The sequence below is a fragment of the Carassius gibelio genome, chromosome B1, assembly GCF_023724105.1.
Source record: "Carassius gibelio isolate Cgi1373 ecotype wild population from Czech Republic chromosome B1, carGib1.2-hapl.c, whole genome shotgun sequence".
Lineage (NCBI taxonomy): Eukaryota > Metazoa > Chordata > Actinopteri > Cypriniformes > Cyprinidae > Carassius > Carassius gibelio.
The window spans coordinates 11051846-11064580 of NC_068396.1; the positions used below are offsets into that span (position 1 = coordinate 11051846).

A 12735-nucleotide genomic window follows, 5' to 3' on the forward strand; every position below is an offset into this window, starting at 1 on the left:
CCCCTAATTAATAACTCACCCTTATGCTGTTCCAAACATGTAAGACCTCCTTTTATCTTCGGAACACAGTTTAAGATATTTTAGATTTAGTCCGAGAGCTCTCAGTCCCTACATTGAAGCAGTGTGTACGGTATACTCTCCATGTCCAGAAAGGTAAGAAAAACATCATCAAAGTAGTCCATGTGACATTAGAGGGTCAGTTAGAATTTTTTGAAGCATCGAAAATACATTTTGGTCCAAAAATAGCAAAAACGACGACTTTATTCAGCAGTGTCTTCTCTTCCGTGTCTGTGTGAGAGAGAGTTCAAATCAAAGCAGTCTGGATATCCGGTTCGCGAACGAATCAATCAGTTCACCAAATCGAACTGAATCGTTTTAAACGGTTCGTGTTTCTAATACACATTAATCCACAAATGACTTAAGCTGTTAACTTTTTAATGTGGCTGACACTCCCTCTGTCTACTGCCACCGGCGGTAGTGCATGTGACGTCACACTATAGCAAGCATAATACAAAATTTTGTATATAAGTGTAATAACTGTAATAGTGTCAAATTCTAAGTCTGTGGTAATTAACACATTACCTCAAACACAGTGTTTCCTTTAGATTGGCAGATTTGAGCGTAGGAAAATAGTTTATGCATTCAGCACATTAATTTAGTGTTGAGCCATCTGCATTCATGTCACCCATCCGCGTTTGCACAAGTTCTCGTGATCGCAAACGCTGGCTGGTCAGGTTTGTTGAGGCTTTCTCCAAACTGGCCAAATACAAACAAGACAGCGATAAATAAAAATGTAAACAAGAAATATTGCAACGATTCCTATTTCAAAGAGAGCGCATGCAGATGAGGAGTTATTGAGCTCGCTTGGTTGCGGAAAAGTAAACCGGACACAACACCACCGCGACGCAACAGGTTTAGTCTGTTTAGTGTCTACACAGGACATTTGAACTCCGTGTACCTTAGTACCTCACAGACCGGACGGGGATTTATCATGTCGTGTTGTGCTGCATCCAGTGTAGCATCACTGATTATAATGAGTATTTTGTCACGCTGCGCGCTCGCGTCCGTTAGACAGGGTGTTTTTAACTTTCTTATTTAGGTGTCTTTTTTGTTTAACTGCATTATTTTTTGGATATTTAAGTGTTTTGCTGGCGGCGTTCACTGACAGAAGTTCTCAAATAAACACGAACTGACAAGTTAAATAGGATGTGTTAGATGAGTGAGACAGTGCTGGGCTGATTTCTTAGACATGTGCATACATATAAATATATTCTGTATATAATATATATAAAATATATTACATGCATCCACAGTTTAAGTCAGCTTTAAATTGAAGCCTTTAATCGCCTTTTTTGGTAATTCCATGAATTAACTGACCACAACACTGCTTGCACATAGTTTATTTCGTAGTTTGATATGAAAGGATACGCACAAAGGAAGCACGCAATGGCGCCTTTGAGCACAGGACAGTTTCCGAACTCCCATTACTTGCCACTGATAATAAAGTGAAGAGGACCGCGTGTCTGAAACGTCTCCTGCTCAGTCATTCTGCGACTGAATAAATTAACTTCTTTTCATGAGAAAAAGTGACAGAAGCAGCAGTTGTGAGTGGGTGGCCATCCACGCACCTACGTTAAATATTTTGAATACATTAAACTGAAAAAAAATAATCGCCTTCGTTAAAGAGCACTTTTTATATATATATATATATATATATTTAAATGTTTTTTTTTTTGTTTTGTTTTTTTTTTTTAATCAACACCGCGCCACCGGCGGTTGTTGGTCCATGACTACCGTGGTGGTAAAAATCTGCCACCGTCACAGCCCTAGCTCTGAGTATGCATGTGGCCAAATATTAAAATGACATCTATTTAACCCTCATTGAATCACGCAGTAACATGAAACATCCCCAGGCCGTTGGCACTCTCTGCAGGTATTTGTTATAATACATAATGTACTTAAGTTGGTTATATTCATATTATGTATAAGCAAATTACATTATGTATTTTAAAAGTGTTGTACATATCATTACTTGGTTTTGATATTTTATTGAGCCAGTTATTGTCTCATCGTTAGTTTTAATATTTTATTTAATGTAGTCAATATTAAGCCTGTTTTTTACTTTGGTCTATTTTTATTACTAAAGTATATCAGATTACCCAATTGTCACAATAATCAGTATTACTTGATTACCAAGATAATCATTAATTATGGCTATAAATTAATTAAATATTTCAAAATACAATTACATTGTTTTACGTTTTGTGATTAAAACTACAATTTTTTTTGTAATTTAAAATTTCTTAAAAATAGTATTTATTAAAATACTGTCTTGTTCTAGTTAACCAAGTATTTCTATTTTTTTCTCATCTCATGAGCTAAGTCAGGGGTAGGCAAGTTCGGTCCTGGAGAGCTGCAGACCTGCAAAGTTCAGCTTCAACCTTAATCAAACACACCTGAACAAGCCTATCAAATCCACTCAGGATTACTAAGGTACAGGCAGGTGAGGTTTTTTTTTTCAGGGTTGGAGCTGAACTGTGCAGGACTGCGGCTCTCCAGGACCGAACTTGCCTACCCCTGACTTAGCTCTCTAGGACCGAACTTGCCTACCCCTGAGCTAAGTGTACTGTCACACCCCTAGTGTCTGCGAGCATGATAGCTCATAACCTTCCAAGTGCATAATGAAGTTTTTACTCTTCAGGTGAATCATATATTCATAAAAAATCACTTCGAAAAAGGAAAGTGATAACTTTGACTTAGTATCCTTTCCAATGTTAATGTTGCCACAGCCATTGCATGCTTTGCATGATTTTGCCATTTTGTTGTATTCATTTATTTATTAGAATTTGAACGACAATGATATTGTGATCTCTGATTTTAGTCCTAAATTCCTTAAGTCCTGGAATTTCATTGTGCATTTTTTCTACGAACCCTGGGTAGAACCCTCATTCGACTGCTGTAAACACACAGATGCATTTGCCATCTAAATAATAGGGAATCTACCTATATTATTAGTTTTTGGTTGTGTAGATGGAGATTATTTCTGAAACGCAGTGAAAACTTCAGTGTAGACGAGGATCGTTTCCATTTTAAAACGTAAACGCGCAAGTGTAAAGAGGGCCAGAGAGTGTATGTGCTTTCATTCAGAGCATCTCTCACACGTTCTGCCATGCAATTCTCATCTGTGCTAGTTTACATTGGCGTGCAAACACCTCTCTGATGCATCTCTTGTTCACCTCAGAGTGCACACAAAAACATCAGTGTGTGCATTGTGACCAGTTGATGGGAAAAGTATTCTTAAAATGCATTCATAATTTTGAATGATTTGTAATAAATAATTATTCTTGGTATTTTGAAGTGCCCACGATAACAATATTGTGCATATTCATTATCATTATGGATCGCTTTACCCAATACCACACGTGTAGTTGGCAGAGAATGAAATTGCCTTTTCAGTAAGGCTGTCTGCGGTTTTATATTTACATTACATTACATACACACACACACACACACACACATACATAATTTGTAGCCCAGTAATCACATTAAGCCTTGTGCTTTGTTACTTTTTATATGAAATTTGTATGAAATCAGCTTTTAAATTCTGTTAATTACCATTTTGACACGTTTGATGTGGCATGACAGACGGCTGTAGCCACCTCAATTTAAGCTGCAACACTGAGCACATGTGTAGCGATCATCTTTATCTCTTTACTACTAGTTCTAGCATGGAACAAACATCTGAATGTATGAGCTATAATACAGAGCAACTTGTTGAAATGTATTATGTCTCCTGTAAGGATTGTCTCAACTACTGAAAGATCCAGTGTCCATAGCTTGCCCATAGCTATTAATTGAGTATATTCATTACATTTTTACCTAACTTAGTAATGCGTGTTAATAATTCTGTCATGAAAATATGTTTTTATGAAACACAATTCAAAAACGAATTGGAGTAGAAACAGAATTATATAATTAAAACGCTGGTTTAACAACTGCCTCATGTTCAATTTAATTTGTATTCAACAAATTTTTATTTTGTTGATCTAAAAATTGCAATTAAATGTAATGTAATATTTAGGAAAAAATATTATATTTTGGATTCTGTATTTAATTGAAAACATTTAACATTATAGTATGTATCAACTGGCAGGGTTACCTGTAGAGTTTACAGAGAGATTGTTTTCATTCAGAAAAATGTAATCGTACTGTACCTGATATATATCCAGAAAAAATTATATCAAATTCATGAAATCTGTGTCAATACCCAGCTTTAGTGTCTTGCAAGAAAAATTATTTGGTCATGTGCTGTTCCCAAACACTGGCAGTCAGCATGGGTGGTCCAATCTTGAATATTTGTCTTCTCAATGCATCATCTGTGTAATTTATAGGATACACTTTGCCTCTGCTTCTGTGAGAATTGTCCTGTTGAAGGAATCTGAAAATAACTTCCTGCTTTTCAGTTGTTGTTAATTGAGGGCAAATTCAAAAGCATTGCATTACCAAGCACAAGGTTGGGGGTTCGAATCCCAGGGAACACATGTTAGGAGAAAATTGTTAGCATTGAATGCAATGTAAGTCACTTTGGATAAAAGCATCTGCTAAATGCATAAATTTATTTCCATAGAAATTCAGCCCAACCACAGACTCAGAGTAACTGGATGGACATGAACAGTTTGGGGAAAGCTCACAGTGCCTCCAATAATAGAGATGGCCGTCTGAACACGGAATGTGAAATCAACAACCGCTCAGCCGCCAACCTCCACAGCCTCAACGTCCCTTCAGTCATAGGTCAGACCTCACAAGCTTTCACATCTAGAAATAGTCACTGTTATGCAATATGTCAACACAGTCGTTCTTTGTATAAAATCAAAAACAAGCTGTGCTGACAAAACTATCAACCTATTAACTATTTATTATTTGATTTGCATTATCACTTTAGAATGTCAATTCAATCGGGACAGGCCTTATGATGGTGTTAAAGATGAGGATGATGATGAGGCACTGGAGGATGATGATGGGGCAAGAGGAGGAGGAGGAGACCGAGACAGTGACGGCTCAGGCTACAGTCGTAGAAGCAGTCTAGGTGGTGACACAGATTATGCTCAGAAAGTCCGTCGTCTTCAAACAGCCAAACAGAAACTCAGACAACTCCAAGAACTGGTGGCCATGGTGGAGGTGAGAGCCTGGAGCCATGAGGCTGATATGAGGTTTCTGGTAATTCATAATGCATAGCTGCCAACCTCTACACAGACTGCTGAGAACATCACATCTGTAAAGAAGCAGCTAACAACACTTCATTCTGTAGCTTGCTTCCTAATCAAGTAGTTTATTAGTGAACCTGTCATTGTATGTTATGAAAACTTTTGGCTCTTGGATGAATTGCCTCTGTTCTTTTTTTCTAAGTTATTTTGGATGAAAGCATCTACTACATGCATAAATATAATATCGATGCAAATATAGTGTGAGTGTAGCTTGTATTCAGATTCTCCTTTCTGCTTTTTCTTTGTTAGGCTTTCTTTTGCCAACCTGTTAAAGACTTTTTCTCCTTTTCTGTTAATGTTACTGTAGAGTGATGATACAGATGGTACTACAGCTAATGAGGATGAGGGTTTGAAACAACAACCCAATAACACCCGAGCAACAGCTCCCAAAATCCAGAGGGACATCGCTCTCTCTGAAAAGACCAGGTAAGTGTATATTTCTCACAGGGAAATTAGATTTTTGCTTGCATTTTCAGTTTATATTGTGTTGTTTGTAAACTTGCTTTAAGATCATGCTGTAGCATGTTTTTGCAAAGTGTCTTTTGTTAAACATCATGTATAATACCCGTTTGTTTTGTTAGAGAGAAACTGTATGAGGAGAAACTCAAGCAGCAGCAGCAGGAACTAACGCAGCTTCATGAAGAGAGACAGAGACTGATGGAGATTCAGGGCAAGATACAGGACTTACAATGGGCTTGTCCTGACCTGCAGGTACTTCAAACATGAACTTTTTTTGTGCATGTTACTCTCATAAAAACACAGAACTTCTGAGACATTCTTATTTAAATGAATCACGTCTCCTGTCAGTCATCTGTGAGCAGTAGTGTCAGTGGACAGTTGAGGAAGATTCCTGCAGCAGCCTCTACTCCTGCACCGTTACACTCCTCTTCCTCAGCTAAAGCCAACACTAGTGGCCTCAAACCCACCACTGAACCTCCTCCAGTTACTGTCACAGACAATGAGGTTAGTGCACATTTGAAATGGCAGTTTTGCTTCCATTCTATATCATGTAGCGTTTTCAAAGGAATATTTTAAGGAAAATTTTAAATTGTGATCTTTTACTCTTTCTCATGCCATTCCAAATCTATGAGATTTTTGTTCATCTTTGAAACACAAAATGAAACCTGAGAGATTTCTGTTCCTTCACTGAAAGTCCATGTCACCAGAACTTTTAAGCTTCCAAAAGATCATAAAGAAATTGTAAAAGTTATCCATGCATCATCAAACCTCATTGGTTCTCGCATGTCAAGCAAGCACTTTTGAACCTCCATTTACTGTATTTACTTTTCGATTTCAGGGACAGAAATCTCTTTAAGTTTCATTAAAAATATCTACATAAGGGTGAGTAATTGATGGAGGTTGAGGCTCAGGTGTATTCCCACCAGTAAAGTTCTAGTTCATTTGCTTTGTTCTGGACCAAATACAATGTTTATTTATTATTATTATTTTTTTTTTTATCCATTAATCATTCATCCATTCAACTGTAGCAGAGTTAATTCGTTTTTCAGCTGGGTCTCTGTATGGTTGTTTGGTCCACACCGAGAGCGATTTCTGTATTCACACTTGTTCAAAAAAATCCATAACAAGGGGTGAAATTGAGTAAGATTCATTCGAACCAAACAAGACCCTCTGATTTGTTTGCAGAAATATGAAAGTCCAAGTTTTATTTAAGTACATTTTTATAAAAGTTTTATTTTTTGGGGGGGGGATTAGCTGTGGTTGGAGATGCGAAGGCATCAGATGTTGCGTGAGGAGTTGAGACAGAGGCGGAAGCATTTGGAGAGTCTGATGGCTGAGCAGCAGAGGAGAAGCACACTTCATGATGACACGCATGAGACCCAGTCCTACAGCCGTGATGAAAGGTAACACACTGGCTTGACATCTCATGGCTTAGTGTTTCAAAATGTCTAAAATATGTGCTGCGAGAATTTAATTTGTTGGTTTGCGAAAGATGTTTATCATAATTTTTCCATCAGAACCGCGGCCACCTGGGGTGGTTCGACACAGTGTCCCCTTGGTGATGATGATGATTACTCCTCTGAGGTGGGGGCTGAGGAAGAGGACGATGATGGACATGATGAGGGAGAGGAGTCCAGTTCCACTGATGAGCTGCATGCTTGCTCCATACAAAAACAATGCAACTACAGCAGAGATGGGTAAATGCACAGGCACACAATACTATACTATACATCAAACCCTTACATTATTAACGGTCTTGTCAATTCATGCAGTCTGAAAGTGCACAGGGAAATGAATGCAAGTCCTTCCCCCCGTGGATCAAGGGGTCACTCTCGTCAGCAGCCGCAAACTGAAAGAGGTAGTTCCAGTAGAGCCAAGCGGCAAGAGAACCTGCGATGGGCGGCTGATCTGTCTCTCTCTGAGGGCTCTGCACCAGCACACTGGCAGGAACAGATCACACACCTCCAGAAACAGCTCAACTTCAGCACTACCATGTGCCAAACCTTGCTACAGGATCAACAGGTCAGAGAGTATAGAATTAAAGATACATCAATGTATCAGCCAATTGTTTCAAAACAGCCACTGATCTGAGCTGATTATTTCAAAATTCAAACAATAAATGTTGCTTTGAAGCTCTTAAATGTGGTGTGACTGATCGCTGTAGTGCCTCAGTCCAAGCGTATGTTAAAAGATGCAGTACGAGCTTCTGAAATGTATCATTTCTCATTTAATCACTCAATCAGAGTTTCAGCTGTGGAAAACCCTAAATAAAACCGCTTGTGATCTGACACACTATTTAACAGGAAAATTCTTACAGTTAATAGTATCCCTGATGTACCAAATGAGAGGATTCCCTGTGCAATATGCAGCATTAGTTGGTAGAAATGTTTGGTTACACTTTATTTTAAGGTGTCATTGTTACAGTGTAATTACACATTTAAGTACTGAGCAATATTAATTAACTACATGTACTTACTATTGGGTTAGGATTAGGGTTTGCATGCAATAAAGCATAATTTATAGTTGTTATAATAGTAAGTAAATGTAACATGTAACAAGAACACCTCAAAATAAAGTGTTACCGAATTTTTTTTCTTTAGGACAGCTAACTGGTATCATTATATTGAATTGGCATTCGGAGTTGGCAGAGAAATTTAATATCATTGCATATCTATACAACATTGTTTAACTTTCTTTATTTTCTTACTAACAACTTTTTTTATTTCCCCTGTCATCTCTAGACTCTTTCATACATGCTACAGGCTCTTCTCGCAGGCCCCTATGGTGTTGTGTCCAATAATGTGACCTCTCCTCAAATCCCTCTTATCATGCACCAACTAAACCAGTGTTACACACAGCTGGCTTGGCAGCAGAACAATGTCAATCGGTGGGTCTTTAGACTTTAAAATAAAAAATATCAATTGGGAAAATATTTTTTTGTTAAGCATGAATGAGGCATTCACTGTAGATGCACTACAGTTTAAAAGTTTGGGATCAGGTTTTTCAGAAGCTCCCCAAATCTGCTTTTATTTAATCTAAAAGGATAGTAAAAACAGTAATATTATGAGTAGCATAACAAATTAATGTTTTGTATTTTAGTATCTTTTTAAACTGTAATATAAAGAGCATCCTTTATTTGAAATACAATTGTAAATATCATTGTCTTTTGAGAGGGTATTTCTTTCAAGAAAAAAAATACTGACCCCAAACTTTTGAATGGTATTGTAGTTCCAAACTTAGAGTAAGCTTTGGTTTCATTTGTTCCTCCTTTCTGGTAGGTTGAAACAGGTTCTGAATGATCTGTTACGGCAGCAGCAGAGTCAGTCATTGTCAGGACAACAGCAACATCAAAATTTTGGGCAGGATTCTGCATCATCATCTCTGTTCGTAAACTATCCTCCTGTGAACACACTCAATATGCCTGGAATCCCAAACTTCTCCAGTTTCCCTACTGGTATTGCTATTATCTGTTTGTAAAATTAAGGAATTACATTAATTAAAGAAAATTACATACTTCCATATATATATAAATGTTTATCTTCTAAACTTTTTTTCTGGTTTTAGGTTTTAATTTCAGTCCCATATTTCCCTCTTCAGTTGGAGATTTTCAGCAGAACCAGGCCGGTTCAGATCCACAGCATGATCCAAACATATCCCTTAAAACAGAATACATGAGTTTCCCCCCTTCACTACCAAGATCTCCATTGAATAAGGCAGAGAAACGGTACAAATGTGTTTCTGTATTTTGGATTAAAGTTAATCATAATTATATTAATTGCAGTCAGGTGAAAATGCAAGAATTACCTACTTTGTATTGCATAAACTACAAAAAGGAAGAAAAACTGTGCCGAATCTTGTCAATTTTCCTCCCTTTACAGGTTCCCATCTCAACCTGACAATGGGCCCGATGCTAACAACTCTAGCTGGTTAAACTCCTCTCTGAATCGCTCTGGTCAGAGAACCACCCTCACCTCTGACCGTCAAAGTCAAATAGAGCAGAACTCCCCTTCCTCCTCTGCTGTCCCTCACCCTTCCACTTCCCGGGATCTTTCTTACGTACCTGACTCCCAGGAGTCTACAAGCAGCCTTCCAGACAGGGCAGATCCAACCACGGTCACCAAGACTTTCAGAGCAGGACGTAAGGCTGCAGCACAGGCCAGCCTGGCTTCTAGAGACAAGACTCCCAACACAAAGAGCCGCCGCAGGAGAGGCAGGGGACAAAAGAACACCGGTGTGTCTTTATTTATAATTGACATACTACAAACTTAACTGCCCATTAGAAAGCAAAGTTTATCTCAGTCACAGTAATTGAGTATATGGATTTTTTTTTTTTTTTTTCAAATGGAGTTCAGTTTTGTTCTTCTCACTTTCAGCATCTGTGGACAGTGACAGTGCTTCGAGTGACTCTCACTTTGATCAGGACCGAGAGCGCTCCTCTCAGGTCAGATACAAAGATCTCAACCAGGGTCTGCTTGACAAACTCACACAGGAGAAACTGGACAGCAAGACCAAGAACAGCAAGCCAAATGACCTTTCATCTGGTATGCCTTTTCATAGATTCTGCTACAGATATCATTGACTACACTAAACTTATAATGGTAGAACAATGCGAACAGTCTTGTTATACAGTGTACACTAGGCAGCTGTATATTCTTCAACCAGAGAACCATCTGCCACCACAGTATAGCAAGACAACTGACTTTTCTCCATTCTTATTTAATTTTAACATCATATGTCGATATAATTTGAACATCTCATGTCCCTTGTCCCCTGTGTTACTCACTAATTTGAAAAAAAAAAAAAAATTCTGTTTTTGTTCACATTTCATTTTGGGATTTGTGCTTGGTTTCTTCACAGCATATGCTTGGAGAACACCTTTTCTCTCTAACAGAATTGCATGCACTGAAGTCCCAGGTAACTCCACGTTCGTCAGCTGTTTGAACTGCTAACTACTTTTTAACATTTTTTTTTTTTTATCTGCATGTTTCCTTTGTGTCATTTCTCCTCTCCTTTTCTAAACTGCTTTGACATGCATAGGAAGTACTAAGTGTGAGGCAGGTGTTTTAATTTTCATGGCACAGAATCTCTCACATAGATATACATTTAGAGACGGAGTTGTATTAAGTTAATTTCTATAGTCCAGTATCATTATTTCAAAACATTGGGAAATTGTGGGAATCTGCTGTGTTATTCATAACACCATTAACATAATTTTTTATTAATAATGTTAATAATGTTTTATACCTTAGCTTTTTGAGTTGTGGATCTGAGCATGGTGTTGAGTAAAAACATCCCTTAAATTTTCTTGAATGTTAAGTGAACTTAACATAGTATTTTTGAACATCTGTGTGAAGTTCAAGTACTAAAGGTCTTGCTATTTGTGTACTTGAATGTAAAACATGTTTGCATACATGTTTAGTTTTTTGTATAATTAGTTTGCATATACAGCAGTTGTTTGATCCACTGTTGACAGTAGATTGCCTATGTTCGTCTTTCATTTTGTTCTGTCTGTGTGTATTACTTTTCTCTAGATGTAAGCAGTGATTTCTCTCTCTTTGAGGCCCTGAGAGAGACGATCTACTCTGAGGTAGCAACGCTGATCTCTCAGAATGAGTCTCGGCCTCACTTCCTCATTGAACTTTTCCATGAGCTTCAGCTGCTTAATACAGACTACCTTCGCCAGAGGGCCCTCTACTCACTACAGGTACAGTACACAACAATCGAACTTGTGCACACCTCTGTAGACACAACAGGCTCACATGAAGACTGGATGGTTTTCCACAATTTTTGTGTTAATTGTGTTGGAAATCTACACAATGGATTTAAATGAAAAATGAGTCCCTTAGATTTGAGAATGTTGAAAGAATGACCAGATTAATTACAATAAAATGATAACTAAAGACCATGCCAAAGGAGTTGAAAAGAAACATTTTGAGTGAGAAAAAGAAGGGTTCAATTCTGGCTTTAGTGGCAGAGGGTATATCCTTAATTTCAAAGAGAGCGGTTCATGAGAACAATGTCAAACTGCAAACACTGGGAACAACGAAGCTACTGACCGGAAGAGGGTGAAAACGACTCTCCACTGACCAGGATGACCAGCCAATCCCCAGACCTGAACCCCATTAAAAACAACTGAAATGTGATCAAGAGGAAGATGGATGGCCACAAGCCATCAAACCAATCTGGGCTGCTTGAATTTTTGTGCCATGAGTGGCATAATATCCCCGAACAGCAATGTGGAGAACATGCCAAGATGCATGAAAGCTGTGATTGAATATCAGTTATTCCACTATAATTGATTTCCTAAGATAAAACATTAGTATTATGTTTAAAAATAAATATCATTTATCATCAAAAATCATGAACTTGTTTTCTTTGCATTATTTTAGGTCTTGTATAACATTGTATATGTTTGGCCATTTTCTGCAAATAAATGCTTAAAATGAGAATGTTTATTTAGAATTTGGGAGTATTTGCTTAAATACCAAAGAGCTATTTTCACTATTTCAGTAGATCTCTTGTAGTGTTCTGGTTTTCTTTTGTGATGACTGCGTCTGTTTTTAAAGTAATAACCATATTTCATTGTTGGCTCTGACCACCAGGACATTGTAACGAGGCACCTGACGGAGAAGAGCGTGGCAGACGAGCAGGCATCTTCTTTGGGTCCGACTGCATGGGCCACAGGTTCCCAGTCAGAGCTCACACCTAGTGAGAGCTTGGCTACCAGTGACAATGTGAGACATATGTCCTAATCATCTGTTTTTCTTTTTTTCTTTACTCTCTTTATCACACAAGTTAATGTTGGCTATTGATTCCAGGATGCATCTGAGAAGATTGTAACGGTTAAATCCAACTCTATACTGAAGAGGGTAGCAGATAGAGACTCTATGGACAATGAGAGCCTGCTGTCCACCTCTTCCAACCTTGAACCCTTTGCTAGTGATGATCTGGGTAAGAAGACAAGTGCTGTATGCATCATGCCAAAAACGCATGGGATGGGTTTCTTACCACA

At 38.0% G+C, this 12735-nt stretch overlaps 1 protein-coding gene across 8 annotated transcripts in view; it reads left to right on the plus strand.

The window, feature by feature from the left end:
• The window catches only part of pcm1 (pericentriolar material 1), a 38256-nt gene that overhangs the window by 20490 nt on the left and 5031 nt on the right, over window positions 1-12735 (plus strand). For 7 of the 8 annotated variants that reach the window (XM_052545157.1, XM_052545155.1, XM_052545159.1 and 4 more), the window contains 17 exons: window positions 4628-4791; window positions 4943-5178; window positions 5572-5690; window positions 5846-5975; window positions 6072-6227; window positions 6978-7126; window positions 7241-7420; window positions 7496-7745; window positions 8465-8610; window positions 9002-9177; window positions 9288-9447; window positions 9602-9954; window positions 10097-10264; window positions 10581-10637; window positions 11255-11427; window positions 12326-12457; window positions 12542-12674. In XM_052545157.1, the coding sequence (XP_052401117.1) occupies window positions 4628-4791; window positions 4943-5178; window positions 5572-5690; window positions 5846-5975; window positions 6072-6227; window positions 6978-7126; window positions 7241-7420; window positions 7496-7745; window positions 8465-8610; window positions 9002-9177; window positions 9288-9447; window positions 9602-9954; window positions 10097-10264; window positions 10581-10637; window positions 11255-11427; window positions 12326-12457; window positions 12542-12674 (2882 nt within the window). The remainder of the gene's footprint in view (window positions 1-4627; window positions 4792-4942; window positions 5179-5571; window positions 5691-5845; window positions 5976-6071; window positions 6228-6977; window positions 7127-7240; window positions 7421-7495; window positions 7746-8464; window positions 8611-9001; window positions 9178-9287; window positions 9448-9601; window positions 9955-10096; window positions 10265-10580; window positions 10638-11254; window positions 11428-12325; window positions 12458-12541; window positions 12675-12735) is intronic. The other variant, XM_052545156.1, reaches the window with a different exon arrangement.